Raw genomic sequence first — 22,991 nt, 5'->3', positions numbered from 1 at the left:
TCTGATATGGGATCTCTGGTTTTTTACTGTTTCTTTTTTTTTTTGACAAAACTGTTGTTGATGAGTTTGGGGGTTGAATGGATCTTTGTGGGTTTGTGGCACACGCGCGGAAAATGCGCGTTTGATCAGGAATTTTCGGTCTTTGACCAGATTCATTTTGAGCTTATCTAATCTGTCTCTTTCAATGAACTAACTTTTATTTAATACTCACTGTAGCAATAGATTCAAATGCGTAATATTTTTGGGTAAATTACACTCAAGTCACTGAACTATTTCAGAGTTTCTATTCGGGTTAACTATTTTTTTTTTCTTTTGAAGTCTACTTGGTGAATAGTGAGAGTAATCGATTTATTTGGTAGAATTTTTTCCGAATAGACTTTAACATTGGAAAATTTATCCAACTGATTTTAGTTGAGAAAACCGATGAAATTAAATTGACTTTGATTCGGTTGGTTTACTGATATTGGGTTGAGTTTAGGGTTATTGCATTGAGTTGATATGATTATATATCTATTATATATTATAAAATATAAATATATCTTAAATAATTTTAAAATTATGTAAAATAAGTTGATTTTTTCGATCGATTTGATTCTAGAATTTAAAAATTGATAACCAACCAGATTAATCAATAAATTGAGGTTAATGTTGAAAATCGATGAAGAAACTTATTTGAATTTTTGTTCATAAATTGGCGACGTTCACAGCTATTTTATGAAAATTAAATTAAACTATGAAAGTGAAAGAAAATGAGAGCCTTCGTTTGATGCACGCAGAGCAAGTAGAGAAGATCATTCAACGATGATTTTAATAGCTCAATAATTCTATGCATATTAATTATCACTTAATTAACATATTAGAGTTAATTATGTTAATCAATTATTGTTTTGAATGGTGTTACTTTGTATTAATTACATAAATTGAAACTATATTGTGTTATGTTAAAAATGCTTTAATTATAATTTGAAGTTTTTCTATTATAATATTTGAATCGATAAGTTAATATATTTTAATTATATTCAATAATTTAAATAAGAAATATTATTTTACGTTAATTACTACAATTAAAATAAAAAATTTAAAAAATTAATTAAACATTAAACATATAAACTAACATGCATCGTATGTGACATTAGAAATTAATATGTATAAAGTAAGGATGTAAATTTTATACTAGTGCATATTGGCTAGTATCAGTAGGTACAAATTTCTAATATTTTAAATTAAATTTTTATAATTTTTATCTTAACTATTTTTTTCTTTTAATTATAGTTAAAAATATAATATAATCATTTAATTAAGTTTTTCAATATAATTAATAATTTTAACATTAATATTTTCATACAAGTATATTTATTTATATGTAAGTAATTGAGCTCTATTTAAATGTGTCCTTAAGCATTAATCTTATTAATTATAATTAATTATATTTTATTTGTTAAATTAATTAGTATTTAACAATAACAAAATGTGACATCTAGCTTTTATAAAAATGTTAATATTCATAACATGTACAAAAATCGGTTAATTTATCTAAATAATTTTAAAAAAATTAAATACTAAAATAGGTTGTCAGCTAGATTATATACGAAAATGATATGTTTTTTGGGTCGCGCCTATCTGACAAGCGCAACCACTTTTTTTATATTAAAATATTTTTTTTTAATATTATTTTATTGGTGGCGCCTTTCTTATAGGCGTCACTACTTGTATTTTTTTCTCGGATCAGTATATGACTCATGTAGAGATACGAAAATGGTATGGGGTAGGTGGCACCTATGAGAAAGGCACGGCTGGTTGCACCTGTCTGACAAGCGCTACTGTGCTTAATTTTCCCCTATATATACTCCCCCGAAAATCAAATGAGCAGAAGATATACACAAAATTTAGCAGAACAGAAGTAAGAAGATAGGGAGAAGAGAGAAATAAAAACAAAAAAAAGGATAAGGTATTTTAGTTTATTTCTTTTTAAATAGAATGTAGAGTTATGTTAGTAATTTTATTATTTGAAAGTTATTTTGTTAGGTTATTAATTTTGTTAGCTTCTGAATGAAAAATTTTGTATTAAAAAATTTATGTAACTTTTTTACTATTTGAAATTGTTTTGAGAATTTTGAATTTTTTAACAGATCTAGTATTAAAGATGGAGAATTAGTTTTTCGTATGCGTTTATTTCGATGGAGAAATTTTGACAATAACCGTGAGATATATATCTGAATGTCGCAAATAAGTAGCAATGAGATTTAATAGAAATATCTCGTTTGATGATATGAATGAAATAATTAGTGAAAAATTTTATAGACGTTGTGGGAAAAGGATCTCAAAACTTTTCTACAAGTTTCCAGTTTCGACGGATCTGATAAAATTCACCGAAATGGAATTTTTAGACGATGAAGACGTGGAGACAATGGTTGCTCTTTATTATGGGACTCGGAGCATCCAAAATCCACCGATTCTATTATTTATTGAGTTAGCTGGTGTGGAGCCAACTGAAGATCCCACTCCATTAGGTGAAGAACATGAAGCTCAAGAACCATGTATGGTGGTTCTGATATCATACGTTGAAAGTCAATCAACTATACACGGGATCGACATTGATCTTAATGATACACACGAGACTGATGTGGTTGGTGATGATGTATACCATAGTAGTAATCCTTCTGATCACGAGGTCAATAGTGATAGTGATCCCGACGTGGATAAGGTCCCGGATGATATTGACGACGAATGCGTGAATAACGATGGAAACATTAACGCGTCTTCAGTCGGGAACCAGATTCGTCGTATTGTGATACACAATAATTCTGGGGCACATATGTCTCGGATAGACCCCGATGCGGCGCACACGATCGAGTTCCCAGACTACCCTGAAATACTACCTGCTCACCGGCTAGCCGTAGATTCCGATCCTGAGGAGTTGTTTGTGGGCCAGAGATTCGAAAGTAAGGAAGAGTGCTTATTTGCCATTAAGCGGTATAGCATGAATATATCAGTGGACTACAAAGTCACCGTGTCTAAACCGACATTATATATTAAAGAGTTAGGAACAGGAACAAGGAGAAGCGAGAACCACTTAAATGGAGGAATCGATTGTATTTCGTCCTTTGTTCTCCATAGCAACTGGGGATCAAAAAGCACCAAATTTGATAACTTATTAAAGGAAAGACGAAGTAAGAGCATGCTATTGAAGACGTTGCAACATATGTGTTGAAGGTCGGTGGAAGGCTGCAATTGGCGGATATGAGCTGCATTTATCCAGAAGTCGCAGATGTGGGAGATACAAAAATTTGTTAGGCCTCACATATGCACTTCAACACGTATGACTGAAGATCATCGAAAACTCGATTCCAAAATTATCTGTACGTACATCATGCCAATGGTGAAAGACATGCCGACCATTAAAGTTTTGGTACTGATTGCTGAAATGCAGGCACGATTTCAGTATTGAGTATCATACCAGAAGGTATGGATAGCTAAACAGATGGCAATGGAGCAATTGTACGGAGATTTCGATGCATCGTACAATGAGTTACAGGGATAGATAGCCGCTATGTGGGAGTACCTGCCGGTGACTGTCATTAAGTTGCAGACACGACCTTATTACAGCCCGGATGACCAAGTACAACCGGGAAAAAGAATTTTCCAATAGATGTTCTAGACGTTTAATCCATGCGTGAGTGCATTTCCCCACTGCAAGCCGTTTGTGCAAGTAGATGAGACATGACTATATGGTAAATATACACAAAACATACTTCTTGCGGTTGCTTAAGACGGGAACAAGAATGTGCTCTCGATTGCATTTGTCATTGTCGATAACGAGAACATGGAGTCGTGAGAATTGATCCCATCATTTCCATGCTTCCCTCTCTTGTTAATCTTATGGATATCCCTCAATCGTACAGGCAGTGTCAGGATATACTGTATGCAACCGAACTGTCGAAGTATTCGATCGCCATGATACCACTCCATTGTCTGAAAATTGATAACGGGTGCGCTAATGCACTATAAGTTTGAGTGGTCGTGGGCAGACGAGGGAACAACCGTCATAATTTTGGAACAGAATACGACATCCAAATGAACTGCACAGTTAATAATATTGTTATATTAACGCGGGTTAAGTGAGATAAAATAATAAAATTAAGTTGTTATTGGAAAAACTTACCCCCTCTCCAGCATAATTCTCGATCACCAGACAGTATATCGAAACCGTGTATGACCTATCGATACCCGGATTAGTGCTCAATCTACAAAAACAATTTGTTAAAATAATATAATCTAAAAAAAGTCAACTAATTGTTATAACGAGTAAAAATTCATCACCTATTAATGGGTGGAAATACATATGATTGGTGACTAATGGATGCCAAGAATGGCATCCGGTAAAGTGCCCACGACTACAGCAGTATAAAGCATCCGCCTATATCCATCACAGAAGGATCTGTCATCTAACAAAGTTTGCGATACAACATGGCTAACACTGCGGACCCCAAACTATATAAACATGTGTTATGCAAATTGGATAATAGAGGTAAGTACATCAAGTGGATCATATTGCCGTTTGCATCTGGCATGAGTACACCCCTATAAGGTGCATAATGTAAGCTTGAACGGCCTGCATCACCTCCCATTTATTGGCAGTACTCGACAAATACTCAAAATTAACTTTTAGCCATGAAAATCTAAAACTGGTAAATTTCCCTCACTTGGCGAGCGTCCAAGTAAGTCATAGCAAAGGGCAGCCGGCCTAAAGATCAAACTTACGCCCGTGACCGCATTCCCATCGATGGGGAGCCCGAGCTTTAGTGCTACATCCTCTAGAGTGATGGTGCACTCTCCGCACGACAAATGAAATGTGTGGGTCTCCGGACGTCATCGCTCGACTAAAGCGGAAACCAAGTCGTATCGCAAATCAAAAGTCCGGATCAATGCCGTTGATCCGAACCCAGCTAACTCCAGGTATGGCATTAGGCGTTCATCTGGCAGAAACCCTACACTATTAACACAGCCCCTCAATACGCAGTACGGGCCCTAACATTATTAAATTAGTAAAATAGTTAATACAATATAATTTAATTCCACAAATAACACGAGTATCAAATAAAAATTTCATTATCATCTCATTAATAGTACTTGATATGTGATTATTATTATTAATCAAAGAACCTATTTGTTGCAAATCTGCAATTAAAAAAAATAAATTCATTTAATTTGTTTCAAAAAATATAATAAATTATTCCAAATTTCAGAAACAAAAAAACACAGTAAATATCTCATAATTTCTCATAATTTACCTACAATAAAAAAATTATGTTAGTTTACAATAATAATATAATTAAAATAAATATAAACTATCTAAACATAAAAAACATATGAATTAAAAAAAATAAAAATAGAAATAGAAACATACGTGATTAGTTTCTTTCAAACAACCTGTAAAATTATATAATAACAAATTTAATCAACATTTTAATAAATCAATAAAAATTGTCAAATAAATAAAAATCAAATAAAATTACATTATATAAAAATTACATTAAAAAAATCACAAAACACTAAACTAAACACTAACAATTTATATAACCTAATCATAAATAAACACTAACAATTTATATAACCTAATCATACATTACTAACAAAATAACTATAAAATTATTTTTTTTTTAAATACATTACTAAAAAATCACAAAACACATAACTAAACACTAACAATTTATATAACCTAATCATAAATTACTAACAGAATAACTATAAAATTATTTAAAAAAAAGTTACATTACTAAAAAGCCACAAAACCCTATACTAAACACTAACAATTTGTAACCTAATCCCATAAATTACTAATAAAATAAATAACTATAACAAAACACAAAACACTAACAATTTATAACCTAATCATAAACTACTAACAAAATAACTATAAAATTATTTTTTTAAAAATTTACATTACTAAAAACTCACAAAACACAACAATTTATAATAAATTACTAACAAAATATTTAACAAAATAATTTTACATTACTAAAAACTCACCAAATACTAAATTAAACACAACAATTTATAACATAATCCTAAATTACTAATAAATTAATTTTAAAATAATTACAAGCACAACAATTTATAACATAATCCTAAATTACTAACAAATTAATTTTAAAATAATTATAAAAAACAAAAAAAATTACATTCATACAAAATATTAACCCAAAACCATAAACACTAAACATAAACAATTTATAAATAATAATTGATAAAAAAAATTACATCTTAATTAAACTCTTTAAACTATAAACAAAATTATTTACTAAAATAATACATTACTTTTTTTTTCTTCTTCTTTCTCTCTCTCTTCCGGTGCTTGAACTTGGGGGACCATGCTTATAAGGTTCCCCGTTTAAAACTTTTTTTCCCTTGTGAAGGGACTAAACATTGCCAAGGTAGTGTATCAGTACGGGGCAGAGGAGTGCAGGGGGCTGTGCGGGGCAGAGGGGTGCAGGGGGGGAGCAGTGGCGCTTACCTGTCAGGCGCGACCAATGGCGCCTATCTGACAGGCGCGACTGATCTTGGGTATTTTTAACCTGTATTTTGACCTGTATATATATTTAAATATTTTAAAAAATAAAATAATAATATTTTTTTAAAGTAACAAAAAATATAAAAAAGTGGTTGTGCTTGTCAAATAGGCGCGACCGGAAAACACATATCATTTTCGTATATAATCCAGCTAACAACTTATTTTAGTATTTAGTTTTTTTAAAAATTATTTATGTAAATTAACTACAAAAATCTACATCATATTAAAAAAATCATTATTTTATTATGTTGTAATTATCATTGTCAATATCATGTTGGTATTTTGGATGATATTGATTAACACCATTATCAATTTTATCAACTTAATTTTATTTTAAAAATATAGGGATTAGTCCATTGAGTTTTAGTTCGATTGATATGTGCATTGTTGTTAATGTAGGAGGACGTGGGATCGAGATTGGTGTCGGGACAATTAAAATGCCGTACCCCACTATCAAATACTTTTATTTGATAAAAGTATCATGGAGGCCTCTTTATTATAAGTCAAATTATATTTTGCCCTTCTATTAAAAAAAAAGACAAATTAATCTCTATACCTTAGATAAAAGCCTAATTTTAATCGTATAAATAGATGAATATTTTAATAGTACATCATGCTAACGTATAATGACTAAATTTTAATAGTAAAAGTAGATAAATATTTTAATAGCCTAACGTACAAATCCTAATTTATTATTTTTTGAATAGAAAAAATAATGTAATTCGACTCTTAATATAAACTCTTACAGTAATTTTTAAGTTTTACCGTCTTTTTACTTTTATTTTCCTAGTACCTAACATAAACCGTGTTGGCCCAAAAGTGGAGCATTGGGGAACGGATCAAAGCCATTTGCAGATTTCAATAAACCGGGCTGAGCAATGTCCCCAAACCCTAAACGCAGAAATTTCGAGAAGAGCTGTGGAAGTGTGAGAATTGAGAAATGGCGAAGCAGTGCAAGTATTCATGCGATAGTGCAGCTGAAACCTTGGAATGGATTAAAGCGATTGCTGATTTCATTAAACCTTTCTCATTCTTAATCAATGCTCACGTTGTCAATTTCTTCAAGGTTAGCTGAAAAATATATGAAAGTTCCTTTATATTTTTTCAAATTTTAATTAATTAATTAATTAATTAATTAATGTTACTTATTTCAGGATAGGCTATGGGAAGCTGTTGATGAAGACTGGCTTCAATGTCTTAGTAATGAATCTGTTGAAAGTCTTCTCCTTATTCCTTCTGGAATTGTCCAGGTGAATTTATTTCTTTTTGTCTAATTATGAATTTCATCCTTTTAGTTTATAAAAACTGCGAAACTAATCCCTTTAATTTGTCAGAATTTGGTCCTTATACTTTATGAGAAATGAGATGGTACAATTGTTAGTAAACATATGAACTTGAACAGCTGATTTTTGCTAATTTGTTGTATATTTAGTTCCTTTACATTGATTTTTGCTAATTCCGAGCACATAAGTTGCTGAACTGCTAATTTTCTAGTCAGTGATGTAATTGCAAGTTTATACACTTCTAGCCAATTGGATTAACGTATCAGTTTTCGTAAACTAAAAGGAGCAAATTCTGACAAATTAGAGTAAAAGAACTAAATTCTTAGTTTTCATAATGTAAAGGATGCAATTCTTAATTAAACCACATTTTTTATTATGATTTTTGTTCATGATAAATTTTAATAATTAATTGTATCTAATTATTTTTTATGGTAGGATCATTGGCCTACTTCGCTTAAGGAGTTCATTCTTACTTTGAAATCTCTTTTTTATCCTCGCGAACAAGCGGACTTGAAAAAGGTGAGTTTCTTGACTTTCTTTAAAAAAGTTTTGTGATTGCGTTTTTGGTATTTGTTTTTCTATTATTATGAAAAAAAAAAGGTTGATACGACATGGGAATTGAAAAGGTTAAAATGCAAAATCATGTTGATGAAGAAATGAGCAAATCAATAAACTGTAGGCTGCATAATTGTTCTTTATGAAAGTAGAATAATTCATTTTTTTCTCTAATAAGTGTGTGGTAGGAGTTTTCTTTTCTAAAGATACAAATCATGCTGGTTTGTTGTAGGTATTTCCCAACTTTCAGCCAACATCACTGAATAGTGTTCTTGCTCAAGGGATGAACTTAAAGAAGAAACATGAGGTAGTTATTATGTTCAATTTTGGAATTGAAGTCATCTCTTTTTCCCATAAACAATGATGTCCCTATGTGGCATGTGCTGCACAAAAGTGGATATACGAAGTTGCTTTATTTTTGTGGTGAACAGGTGGAAGTTCTTTCTGATATTGTTAGTTCTGTTGCGAGTGCTGTGAGAGCTGATGCAGTAATAGATGTTGGTGCTGGTCAGGTGTACATTCCACTCTTTAATCCTCCCCTTCCCCAAGTTTCCCTTTTATACTTTCTATTTGAATAATGCTGAATTTGGGGCTGTTTAATTTAGTCGAGCTTACCACAACTCGGAATCTAACAATTAATTGATACAACCTACAAAAAATGCATCAAAATTGATTTGACCTGTTTTGTTTAATCACATTGGACTTAATGGATGAGGTCTACACTGCAATAGGTTTATTAGCATCCTGAATGGGACAGTTTTGTGATGGGCATCACTCTTGATGCAATTATTATGTTGCCTGTTGTATTCATGTTTTGGTCAAAGAGGGTAGGGTTGGGAGTTCTTGATTCGTGATGTCTTTTTCTCCCTGTAACTTAGCAACTTAACCATGACCTATTGCAGCATTCCCATTCCTTACTTGTTGGCACTTAGTCTCACTGTTGCATTTACCGAACCTCCTGCCATAGTCATATCTGTACAAGATTTTGTGTGACAACTATTTTGGTGGTCCCAAGTCTTTTATCTTGATGAATCTCAAGCCTTTGACAAAGCCTCTCCAAACTTCAAGGCAAGGCAAAATATCTATGATTTCCTTTTCGAAGTCCATACTTGCTCTGAGGTGACATCAATCTCACTTAATCCTTTGGCAATAGCTTTTCACTCAACCAACTTGACAAGGTGTTGCCTTCATGTGCAACTCAATTACTGATGCTTCCGAGCATCATATTACTTGAAACTTCACATCCTTAGTTTTGGACCTCCCATTAGAATCTGCATCCTGTTGTTGTCTCCGGGAGCAACAAAAGACTCTTTTCTTCAACCTGCAGCCTACATCGGCTGCTTTTGCCCATTAGTCATTCTTACACACATCGGCTGCTTTTACTTCATATATACGTCTAAATGCTGCTTCAATAATGTTTAGTTGATGTGCACTGGAAAAGATGTTTTAGGATATTTTGAGTTTGACAATGTAGTATTTGGATATTTGTTACGTCTGTTCCTTCAGAACAATGCTTTCTTCTGATTAACATGACTTTCTAGGGGTATCTTGCACAACCACTTTGTTCCCTAATATTTTTTCATAATGTTGTTTACTTCACTTGAGACTATAGATCTGGTTTTTTCTCCTGATTGACATGATTTTTTAGGGTTATCTTGCACAAGTCCTTGCCTTCGAGCACCAGCTTTCTGTAGTTGCGATAGATGCATGTTCCCATCATGGAAAGGTTACAAATGCACGTGCAGAGCGAATCAAGAAACATTACATGGCTCAGATGCGGAAATTTGGGTATGTTAGGGAGCTAAATTCCTTTATCATATCTTCTTGGGGGTTTATATTTTATTATAAAGACTAATTTGTGCTACCTTCAAAGATGGCTACATAAACTTGTGCATGTTTCTCATTTTGATGGCTAGATTATATGAGTGACTACCTTTAAGAAAAAAATTCCCAACTAAATACCTGGAGTTAAATTGTTCTATTGTGTAAATTGAATGTTATGACTTTATTCACTCATTTTTATTGGTCGTTAACAAGCTCTGTAGTTCTGACAATGATATTTGTTGTCTGAACAAACAAAAAATTTGAGAAAGTTTTGTATATAACTGCTTTTTTTTTTCCCAATTCCAATTTATCTTCTAATATCAGCGTGGATTTATTTATCACAATTATGCTTCTAAGTTAATTGAACCACTACTTTTACAAGCCTTGCACTTGTTGACAGAATGCACGTTTTTCTGTTAGATCAGGAAACCAGAGATTAAATGTGCCTCAAACAATTACATGTAACATAATGTCCCTAGAAACATTGAAATCCTTGACCACCATGTCGTCGCATAAAGGTGATTTTCAGCAGCCAAAATCGATTGAGCAAGATCTTGAACTTGGTTTGGCAGGCAGAGGGAGTTCCTTGGTTCTGGCTGGCCTTCATGCTTGTGGAGATCTCTCAGTAACAATGCTTAAGTAAGTGTCTAAATATGCTTGTAAGCTATTATTTTCCCTAGCCTTCCTATTAGGATGATTGATAATAATTATAGAGGCTAACTTAAGTCTAAATATTGAATTTGTATGCAAAAAATTAATAGATTGACTAGGAAGCACAGACATGGACACACAATACAGGTGCAATACGACACAGTCACAGCTACACAGAATTGCTACAAATTTAGTATATGGGTATAACAAGACATGGCAATAAAATATACTTTTTTACACTAAAGGATAAAAGATCATTTTTTTCTGGGTAGAGTTGAGACTTGAGAAGTTGACTTGTATATAATCTATGACTGTGACACTATCAAAAAAAAAAAAAAGAACTAAACATTGTTGTTACTTTTCTGGTTGTTCACAACTTTGCTTCAAACCTTCAATGGTCAAATAATTCACATGAGAAATTGAAGTTGGTTAAAGGATGATGGCTGAAAAAAAAAAGTTGTTTCAAGGATAGCATCTAATGCTGCCATGGCAAAATGTTTAAAAATAGTAACTAATGCACTTGAGAATATGATTATAGATACAGTGATTTATAGGATACAACAAGGCAGTAGAATGCATTGTTAATGATGGTGGGATGAGTTGGACTATTTCTCAAGTTTGACAAAGCCTATTCTTGACATTTTAAGGGCTGCTGCTGTTGTTTCTCCATCAATACTCCATATATGACATTGTTAGTCATTGGTTGATCTTATGGAGCCTTTTGTTCTAGGTGGGATCACCAGAACCATTACCCATTACAGAAGACCTTTTAAGATATTATTTGTGTATATATGAAGGTAATGCTACAAGTCAATGGGTGTTATTAGAAACGGCTAAGGGAGGAGGAATGAACAACTAGCATGGTGCTCAAGTTTTTATATGATCCTGACATTGAGTGTTATTGCAAGACGAAAACATGGTGATGCAATTTTCATAAGCTATATTTTTTATATGATCATGACATTGGGAAATATTCATGGAATGGAACAATGGGAAAGAAAGACTAAAGTGTCAACAATGAAAAGGAAATAGTGACATGAGGGTGTTTGGTGGATTTTAACTTTCTTGAAAGAGAAATTCAAGGAGATGAGCAAAATGCTGGTCCTTACGCATATCGGTTGTATTTGATTTCATATTTTTTCAAGTTCTCATACCCACATGTTGCACTCTGTAATTTGATGTTGATTTCTGTTTAGATGCAATGCTGGATTATGTATTCATATATTTGAGTATTGTGTCATTATTCAATTAGTACTTGATCTAATAGAATGTTTATGTAATTGATCAGGACCCTTTTAGAGTGTGAAGAAGTTAGAGCAGTTATTAGCATTGGCTGTTGCTACAACTTACTATCTGAAGAAGGGTTTGCAAATGCTCGAATTCAATATGGTTTTCCAATGAGTTGTGGTGTAAAAAGTGTTAACTTATCTCTTGGAAAAAGTTCTCGCGATCTTGCTTGTCAGGTATATGTGGATCTTGCTTTCCTTGTACTCTTACAAGAAATATTAGCAAATGGCAAATGCCAGCAGTTTTATTTTTCCTCTTCCTTCCATTAAGCTAAGATTACCTTAAACCAGTATAAGCTGATATGCAGGTATGTATAAAGAACATGTTACTTATTAAAACAGCTAAGCAAATAAAAGTTTGATATGAAGCAGTTCTTTGATTGCTGAATTTTCTTTTGACTGCTATCAGAAAGAATTGCAACAGTCTGCCTGCCTAATTAGAGCCTTGGTAGATTTACAGTGTATGGTTACACAAGAAAAGTGATCAGTTATTCAGTTTACTAATATTGCTTTTGGTTTATCTTTGTCATCTTTTAAAGATTGAGCGAGTAATAATGTCTAATTTATTTAGAGTGCTGAAAGGTGGAAAAGTTTAGGAAAGGATGCCGGTCTCCACAATTTTGAGCTGCATGCTTTCCGTGCTGCTTTTCAAATGGTACAGGATACTTGATTTTATTGTTGGGTTTTCATTATTTTGCTTGCACAATGTCAACTAGTTATTCTAATTATCAATAACTTCCGAAGGTTTTGCATAAATATTTCCCTGAAGTTGGAATAAGTCCTTCAATTGGGCGCCAAGGGAAGGCTTTGCGCCGTAAGCAGCAAAGGAAGATAATTAAGTCTGAACCGCAAGCTGAAGAAAGTACTTATTCTGATCTGCCTCAGATGGCTTGTAATATGGAAGAGGCTTGCTCTGTCACACACAGTGGGGAATCTGAAGCAGGTACACAATGTTAAGTTTTAGGACAACTAGTTTGTGGCTCTTTTGATAACCTTCCACTCCCATCTCTTTTTTCATTCTTTTCATGGTTATGGTGATTGCCTAGTGAAGTTCCTGCATGGAAAAAAAACATGGGACAATTTCTTTTCTCAACATGTATTAGATTGGTTGGGAAATTTGAATTATTTATAAGATATTGCAACTTTTCCTTATGCTGCAGGTAACACTTTAGGCGTAGGGTCGGATGTGGATGCCCTATTCACTAAAATGTCCTTGCATACTGGTAGTACATGTGAAAGGACTATGTCTACCTATAAGTATTCACTTTTCGAGAAATTTTGCCAGTCTGGATTATGTCGTCTCGGGCTTAAGCCTTCCGACGATATAAATTTCCATGGCATTTGGAAGGAAGTTGAACCCTATGTCGTATGTCTCTCTTAACTACTTATTACTGTTACCTTTTGGAGTATGTCTGAAATTTAACCTACAGTCACAAATAGTTCATTCTTTTTTAATATAAAAATTTTGATTTAGAATTAATTATCACAATGGCCACTTTGGAAGTGCTTTGATAATATGCATATTTGTTAGGGAAACAGGATTATAACAAAATGTTGATCAATTGTTCGATGCACGAATGCAGAGCCTTATTGGGATTTACTGGTCACTTCGTGCTGCTTTCGGGCCTCTCTTGGAAACTCTTATTCTTCTGGATAGATTATTGTTTCTCCAGGAACAAGGTGATGTGTTAGAATCAGTAATGTTACCTATTTTCGATCCAGCAATATCCCCGAGGAATGTTGCCATAATCGCCAAAAAGCCAGATGCAGGCATATCATCACATCATAGTTCAAGATAAGGTAATATTTCTTTGCTTAGAAGACGAGGCATTATAGATTTTTCTCATATGAAAGCAAAAAGGGATCATTTTTGCTTCAAATTAAAAACCAATATACGAAAATTGTATTATTTTCTTACAATAGTTTTGTTAGAAATTTTGTATTTACGATTTTCAAACCATCATTATTTGACTATTTTATTTTCAACATGTTAGATGCTTTACTTGATTGTTGTTTTTTTCTTTTTTAATTAATTAAATGGCTAAAATATGAAAAGAGCCCTTGAACTTTATTGCTTTATTTAGATGAAGTCCTTGTACTTTCTTTACTGTCAGCTCTTATTTCAAGAAAAGGTGATTGACATTGTTGCTGTTTCAACAATTTGGATTTTGGGTGTCGTGAGTTGTGTGTGCTTCATAATTTTCACAATACAAAGATAAAAGATTGAAGAAATTTAAATTCCAAATATAAGATTGAAGTCTGGTGATATATTAAAGTGTTGTTAACTCTTCCAATTTTATCTTATTTGATTCTTTTTAACCGTATAGGGATTCAATTTCTTAATTTAATAATAGGACTAATTTGATCACATCCCCAAACTAAAGGGACTTCTTGGATACATTCATCAAAAAAATAAATATCAACACAAATAAGCAAATATAGCATCCGGACATAAAATAAAAAGAAAAATAAAATTAATTAAGTATACAGTATGACTAATAAATTAAAAAAACATACATTCATAAAAAAAAATATAAGCAAATATAGCATCCGAACATAAAATTTGATAAAAAAATAAAAAATAAATCAAATTAATTAAGTATACATTATGACTTTAATAAATTAAAAAAACATAAAAATTTAAATTAAATTTGAAATAAGGACTTAAGTGCGTAAACTGTAAACTGTAAGGAATGAAACTGAAATTATACGATTTGGTAGAAAATAACGCGAATCCCGTGGGTGAAAACAGTGGCCTCAACGTGGTTTTAGTTATTTTAAATATAAGATTTGTTCTTTTCTTTTATGGCATTTATTTTATAAAAAACTCAAAATACTTCCATGCATATATACATGAAAATTTAAATTAAACACACATATATTATATAATTAAATATTAATAAATAAAAGAAGAAGTATCAAATTGAATTTTAAAGGTGATCGAAAATTAGGACTAAGTATGAGTCTTAGAGGGTCAAAACAGCTCAAAGCCAGAGAGGGATCTTGCTCTGCTTGGGATGTATCAGTACAAATCTATGTTACTATAGTAGTGGACATACCGTATGACCTCTTGTTTTGGTACAAATTTACCTAGATCTGAAAATCACCTCAAAATGCATCAGTTTTAACCCCTAACATATTAAAACATAATTCATAAGACTAAAAATTCTTGTTCAAAACACCACGCACACATACATACTACAACCTTTATTAAACTTAACCACCAAGTTTGAGTACTTGACAAGGAAGAAACTATTGATATCCCTGTTTCATATTTCAACCACGACAAGACTACCACTTAAACACATTCAAACATGATTAGCCTAAATATTTAACTTAAATTACAAAGCTATTCGTATTATCTATCGAGAAATCAACATACAAGATTTCAATTTCTATTATTACTCCTAGGTGCATGCCAATGCATTACTGGAATCAAAAGAGTACAACAAACATGGATTGAGTTGAGAAAAGCCTTGGACGCTGTTGAAAAAACAAGAACTCCATTAAACCTAAATGTCATATGCACACCAAAACAAAATAAATCCACACATTAAGCAACGAGCTCAATGGTCTAATATAATTTGAATTTAATATAAGTAACATAATAAGTAAGTAATTATACTATTAATTCATTATACTATTATCTCATACCAATTTTTTTTCCTTAGTGCTTTCCCCTAGTTTCATGGTTGATTTCAAGTTTAGAATATTAACTTACTCTTTGAGTTTTACTTCTTGATTTTAAATATTACAATTCAGTTCATATCATTATTCAAGTCTCAATTTCAATACAAGTCGTGACATATTCATAACTCAACCTCATATCAATTCGTGTATTATCCACATTGCATCAATGTAATAGTCTCTATTAACCGGATACAGACTTAAGGAAGGATGCACCCAACACTCTAGAGATCTACTAATGTGATGCACCTAGTGCTGAACATGTATATAATATGCCTAGCACTAAAGAAATAACTTGTTTTATGAAATCTAGCCTTGAAACCAAATTTTTTGACATCAGCTAAGATATAATTGGATTGAATAAAAAATTAATATATACGGAAGATTATATTTTCTCTTTTTGACATAATGTCTAAAACTACCCAAAGTCCCTCCTCAATTCATAAATAGGAAAATAATGCATTTCAGAGCACTTTAACCCACATCCTCTTGCATTGACAATAATGTCCATACTAGTCGAGCTAAGACTCAATCTAAACAAATATCATATATTTAACTATGCCAAGTAAGTGGATTTTTCTTTTTTGGTTAAAACCTAGCTATATATTTAGACATGTTAGATTAAATTTCGCTAAATAATTTCTTACATTTCCCTAAATCATACCATTTCCTAAAACAAAGGTTGTTCATACATTTCCAATGGCATACATGCAATACTCTTAAAAGTGTAAAACCAGAAAATCAAAACCTTAAAAGCTCAAAAAAAATTCCCTTCAATTCAATCACATGAAAATGGTTTTTAGTCCATACATTTCCATTGGCATACAGGTAAGAATCTTTAAAGTGTAAAAACAAAAAATCAAATCCTTAAAGCTCAAAAAAAAAAAAAGACCCTTCAATTCAATCACCCAAAAATGGTTTTTAGAAACCATTTTCATGTGATTATTGCTTTTATCTTCATATCTTTACCATTTTCCTCTATAGCTTTGCATGTTGTAACCCCAATAAAAGAATTCAAAATCCTTCCTTCCACAGATCCCTCTTCCTCACATTTCAATTCTATCAACATAAAAGGCCACTACAGCACTAAAACCAACTCTAATGGTTGCTTCAACAAGATTTACGCGTTCGGAGACTCATATACAGACACCGGAAATGCTCAATTGTTGGACAGTTCGAAAAATCTCAAAAAGGGTCAAGAAAAACCGAATAATGGTTGGTTGCTCATAGATTTCGTTCGTGATGCTCTTAATATATCTTCATTGCCACCGTATAAATCTGTTAACGCAAACTTTAGTTCGGGGGTGAACTTTGCGATGGCGGGGGCAACGGTTTTTACGGAGGAGTTTTTGAGTCAACATAAGATCAATAGCACCCTAATGTGGAAAGATGGTTACCATAGTTTTCAAACACAAATAGAATGGTACAACAAATTTGTTTCGGACATAGCTTGTAAGGGAGAAAACAATGAAAGTTGCAAGGCATATATGGAGAATAGCCTCTTTTGGGTTGGAGAAATAGGCATTGATGACTATGTTCGTGCTTTACGCTCTAAAGTTTCATTACGGTGGATAAAAGATATGGCTATGGCTCACACCTCCAGACTCCTTGCGGTGAGTCTATTTAGGGGATAAGGATGCATAGGAGCAATTATGAATATTGTCAAAATCATTGACATAATTTTTCATGACTTCTACTCTAGTTTGTCTTGAATGTTAAAACCCGATTACTAATATTTTATTGATGTTGGATACATTCAGAATCATCCTATCCTGTGATAATGGAGTGAGATAAGAATAGATGTTGTCAAATCTATCACCACTTTATAGTTGTCATACTTTGCTCCATTATCACCCCTCTTCTACCATAGATGTGTAATCTTGAAAACCAATTATCACATTTATGGATATCGGATACATTCATGGGCAAAATTAGAAAATCGTTTTAGGAGGGAGCCAGAGATGAATCATAAATTTGAGGAGAGACGAAGTACAAATTTACCATTATACTTACATGAAATTATTTTAAATTAAGGGGGAGGGGGTAAGGCCATCCCTCACCCCTCTATCTACTCTCCTAAAAAGATTTTATCCCGTCTCACTTCACCTCATTTTTTATTTTTATTACTTTTTTTTTAAATTTTTTTAAAGATAAAGAAAATATCTTTTTTTTTTAAATTAAACATAAAACATATATTTTTAATTTTTTCAATTTAATCCCTTTAAAATTTTCAAAATAATAAAAATATACAATGATAAAATTATATTCTAACCCCTTAAAAATTTTATAATCTAATTTTAACCCCTAAAATAAATTTCTAACTTTATAACTTAAATCCAAATATAATCTAATTTGATTTGACCATAAAAAAAATTTACAATTCAAGATAACTCAAGCTCGAAATGAACCAAACCCATAAATGATCCTGACTCGAAATGACAGAATTTCCTTTATTTTGTTGCAGACATTGTTGGGTAGTGGTGCAAAATACATTGTAGTCGAAGGTCTACCACCATTAGGGTGCTATCCATTCGCCAAATCGTCCCGACATTTCGTGAAAGACGACATGAACTGCAACGCCAAAATCAACAGAGTAACAAAAGCCCACAACCACGACCTCCAAGACATGTTGGAAGGTTTTCGAAGAAGAAAAGGCGCAAACGTGTCGATTTCGTACGCCGATTACTTCGATGCATACAAGGTAATCACCGGAAACCTCAATAAATTTGGGTTCGAAGATGCATTCAAAGCATGTTGCGGTCATCACCGCAATAAAATTCTCAACTTTAGCTTCAAAATTTTATGTGGAATGTCGGGTGCCGAAACTTGCCCAGACCCAGATTCTTACATACATTGGGATGGGATTCATCTCACTGAAGCAATGTATCGGCAATTATCTGAGTTTTTCCTCCATGGTAACTTTTGCAAACCTTCTTTTATTCATCTAATTAGGGTAAAGAAAGGTCTACTTCGGGCCTAAATCACCATTTCTTTACCAGCATATGTAACAAATTTATTTCCATTCTTTTAAGTTAATTCAATTTTGCTTGTAATGCATACGGTATATGTTCATAGGTTGAGCTGTTTGTCCAAAATTTAGGAGGGTTTGGATAGATTCAAAAATGAGCTTAGGCAAAATAAATTAGGTCCATTTAAAATATGGGTCGAATTTGAGCCTAAAAATTTAATGTTCGAGCCTAACCTGGCTCGACCCATGTAATTTAATGTAAATATTAAAAAATGTTATAGTGACTATATATAATCAATAATATACAAATTTATTAAATATATTTAGATTGAAACATAATTGATGAATGATGATAGAAAAAAATGGGTTGTTTTGTTGAGATGAGACAATAAAGATACTTAACTTTTGATATATATTTTTTATTTTATTTTTTAATATATAATTCAATTTTTGTTTATAATATTTTAAATAGTTATAAGATTTTTATTTTTCATATTTTTTATGAATTATATTTTTATTTATTTTTAATAAAATTTTTAGATTATGCTGTTATTGTGATGTCATTAATGCCACGTGTCATAATCCTATTATCACCTGTCTTGAATATAACAACTGTACAGGCCAATTTTGGGCCATCCCCAAAACCCAATAACTAACCTACCCTAATCCAAAAAAAAACCCTAAAGCCCATTAAACAAAACAAGCCCAACTATTTCAAATTTTTCAGCCGCAACTCAGCCCCCAGGTGTGCTGCCGAACCCCTAGGCCAACCATCGGCCACTTTACGCACTACCGCCGTTGCCCATACCCTGCTCCACTATAGCGGCCCCTTACCCCCACGCGTCTGACACCGGCTGCCACCGCCCAAGCATCTGCCACCATGATGCCCATACCGGCCATACCCTGCAAACACAAACAACAAGAAGGCAGCCACAACAGAGGAATAGGGCATTTTTTTTATTTGTTATTGAAATCAATTATAAAACGGGGAAAAATTTTGAAGAAAGGGGGGGGATTTTTTTTGAAAAAAGAGGGATCTTTTTCTTTGTAAAACGCATATCAGAGAAAAATTACAAAACAAAAGGTTGTTGCTTTCTTCCTCTTTGATTCATCTATTTATTTTATTTATTTTTTTTAAAGGAAAATTATTAATAAAGAGGATATAAAAGGGAAAGGAAAACTCACCTGAATCGGCCCCTGAAGCCGTCGTCGTCGGCGACCCTTCGCCGTCGTCGGACGCGAGTTTAGAAAGGGGCGGAGACTTTCCGTTTTCCCCTCGTTTCACCGTCTCAGAGCCTTGGTCTCTGAACGCACTCCAAAGCGCTGGTGGGAGACGCCCTCGCATGGCTCCGGCCACCGGGCAGTAGGGAGGCGCGACGGCGGCGGGGCTTCCAGCCTTAGAACCTAGCAGAAAAGGGATTCTCCCTTTTATTTTTTGTTTTTTTTGTGGTATTCGCAGCAAAAATGAAACTGCAGAAAGAAGTAAAATTTTTTAGGCTTTATCTTAATTGAAACGGCGCCGTTTGAGGAAGGGAGACCTGCGCATTGCCCTAATGGGTAATTTGCGCACTCGGTCCCTCCATCTTGCGCTTGAAGCGCGATCTGACCTTTCATTTTTTTTTGATTTGGGTTGCAAATTTTGATTCCGTTTCAATCTGGTCTATAGACCATGCGCAGTCCCTCACCGCGTTTAGGGCTGTGGAATATTTCCCTATAGGTCCCTCACTCTTCGAGCGTGTCCCAATTCGGTCCCGAACTACCCTCTTTTATTTATTTACAGTTTGGACCCCAAATTTTGGTTTGATTTTAATTTCATCCTTTAGTTCATTTAATTAATTTATTTATTTTTTTTAAAAAAGGGAAAAGGGGAGTTCCTTTATTATTTATTTTAAGATATATATATATGTGTATATTTTATTTACCCAATATTTTTCTTATTATTTGTTACTTGATTTAAGTCATTATATATACATACATGTTTTAAATACACATATACGTACATATTTTTCTATAATTTATATATATATGTACATATTCTTTATTCATTTTAAATATGTATCTTTTATATTCTATGTTTTCTACATGCATATATATATACTTATATATCTACATATTTTAATTCACATACTTATAAATGTATGTATATACTTACGTTATTTTATTTTTTTTAAATATACATATTTATATCTTTTGTTGTCTTTATGCAATATATATACACATATATATACGTATAGACATACATATTTTCATTATATATATATACCTATATAGTTTTTTTTGTATTTTAAATTCTTTTTCATGCATACGTTTTTAAAATTTTTATAATTTTATTCATTTCTTCATTATTATTATTGTTTTGCTTTATGTTTATTTATTTATTTATGTGTCCATTATTATCTTTAGAAAATGTTTTAGTTTTTTTATTTTGTTTATTTACTTGTTATTGGATATAATTGATTTTTCATATATTTATTTTTGTTATTTTCGCTCGTATTATTTTTACTCGCATTATCGTAATTGTCATTCCGTCACATCAATTTTTACCCAAATTCGTAAAAAAGGGGAAAATTTTGGAAATAAAAGCAATACTCGGTACTTGGGATCTTCGAGAGAATTGGGCCCTAACGTGCTGGGTTCTAATTTTCTGTTGAATCTAAATACTCGATAATGCTTTTTTTAATAAAAAACATAAATAAAAACTCATTATCGGGATTTCAATATGTTATGTCCTAACGCATTGGATATGACACGTGGTTTTCTCGATATGAGGATTTTTCGAAAGATAAGGCAACATTTCGTATTTAGAAAATTCGAGAAAACGTGCCCTAACTTACTGAGCTTCGATTTTTCTCGTTGATTCTAAGTAATCGAATATCCTTTTAAATTTAAAATAAATGAGGTTTAAACAAAAAATAAAGGCAAGCTTACTCTCGAAAATACGATGTGTTGTATCCTAACTTACTGGGTGTGGCATCTTGTTACTTCGGGATAAAAAGGCATTTTCCATTTTGATTTATTCGAGTAAATTTTAAAATAACACAATATAAAGAGGGATCGTATTTTTAAATTCTTTTCGAATTTTCAATTTTCGACACTAAGACACTAATTAATCAACTAGGTACCCATTTCGGGCGTATCGAGGGTGCTAACCCTTCCTCGTGCGTAACCGACTCCCGAACTCATTTTTCTGAATTTCGTAGACCAAAATCGTTGTTTTAATAAAATTAAATCATTTATTAAAAACAACCACTTTTTGAGGTGACCCGATCACACCTCGTCAAAAAAAGGATTGGTGGCGACTCCCGTTTTCATTTTTTTAAATCCAAGTCGACCCCGTTTTCATTCAAAAAATGGTGTCAACAGCTTGGCGACTCCACTGGGGAAAATAAGAGAGTCAAGCCACGTGTTGATTATTTCTTGTCTTTTTGTCGAAAGTTGAAAATTCGATTTAAATTTACGATCCTCTCATTGCATCTCTTTTGTTTTGAGTTATATTTTATCGTGTTCTGTATTTTATTTTATACCCCCGCACATTGCATTGCATGACCGCTGGTCATACCCTTTTAAGTGGGAGTGAGAAACTACGCCTTCGTGAGGTTTTCACCTCCGCATGGGATAGTGAATCGCTTCCGGGATACATCCGTACCTATGTCTTCGTGAGATTTTCATCTCCGCATGGCCATAGGGAAATGTATTCCCCTGAACTGAACTCGGTCCATATGAGCCTATAATGGGTGAGGATCGAGGAATCTGCTGGTTCAGGTACCCTTACTTTAGAACCAAACCACACATAGCGAACCATAAGAACTCACCGAGATAGAGCTATTCCAGACCCTAGTGTTTACTGAATAGATGCTTTATTTGTTATTGTTTACTTTAAATCCTAGATCTAATTTGCTTTGTTTGTGATTGCATGGCATTTTCATTTCAAAAGAGGTGTCGATTCACGTTCAGTATAGATAGAAAGCTTATCATGGAAAAGAGGTTTCTTGATAAAGTAGAAGACAATGCAGCTGTACGATTATGGGCTGAGACGACGTGGAGAGAGAAAGGCGATAGTCTTGCAGAAGGGTACGTATCAGAGTTATGGGACTTCACCCGTATCAGCGTAGTCCAAAATGATCTGCGAGAAATGAAGGAAATATGGGATCAATGGGACGACGGGA

The 22,991-nt window shown here is 32.8% G+C and overlaps 2 protein-coding genes across 7 annotated transcripts; both read left to right on the top strand.

Moving 5' to 3' along the window:
• The first annotated feature begins 7,382 nt into the window (after positions 1 to 7,382).
• Positions 7,383 to 14,241, top strand: LOC107928400 (protein RRNAD1). 6 transcript variants are annotated; one of them, XM_016859622.2, is made up of 12 exons: positions 7,387 to 7,637; positions 7,726 to 7,821; positions 8,290 to 8,373; positions 8,642 to 8,716; positions 8,841 to 8,921; positions 10,058 to 10,197; positions 10,654 to 10,872; positions 12,173 to 12,347; positions 12,742 to 12,825; positions 12,915 to 13,113; positions 13,331 to 13,536; positions 13,754 to 14,241. In XM_016859622.2, exons 1-12 carry the CDS (start codon positions 7,512 to 7,514, stop codon positions 13,967 to 13,969), a joined length of 1,701 nt encoding a protein of 566 aa, XP_016715111.2. In that variant the 5' UTR covers positions 7,387 to 7,511; the 3' UTR covers positions 13,970 to 14,241. The 6 variants fall into 6 exon arrangements, with proteins under 6 accessions (XP_040954898.1, XP_016715111.2, XP_016715112.2 ...); XM_016859623.2 differs by having other exon boundaries at positions 13,710 to 14,241; XM_016859624.2 differs by having other exon boundaries at positions 13,702 to 14,241.
• A 2,378-nt stretch (positions 14,242 to 16,619) lies between these two features.
• LOC107928327 (GDSL esterase/lipase At3g48460) lies at positions 16,620 to 19,145 on the top strand. The gene is made up of 2 exons (XM_016859516.2): positions 16,620 to 17,470; positions 18,322 to 19,145. Exons 1-2 carry the CDS (start codon positions 16,772 to 16,774, stop codon positions 18,835 to 18,837), a joined length of 1,215 nt encoding a protein of 404 aa, XP_016715005.1. The 5' UTR covers positions 16,620 to 16,771; the 3' UTR covers positions 18,838 to 19,145.
• The last annotated feature ends 3,846 nt before the right edge of the window (positions 19,146 to 22,991 follow it).

This window comes from Gossypium hirsutum, chromosome D08 (genome assembly GCF_007990345.1).
Source record: "Gossypium hirsutum isolate 1008001.06 chromosome D08, Gossypium_hirsutum_v2.1, whole genome shotgun sequence".
Taxonomy (NCBI): Eukaryota; Viridiplantae; Streptophyta; class Magnoliopsida; order Malvales; family Malvaceae; genus Gossypium; species Gossypium hirsutum.
Note: the sequence above shows the minus strand (reverse complement) of the source record. Positions and strands in the feature narration are given on the sequence as shown.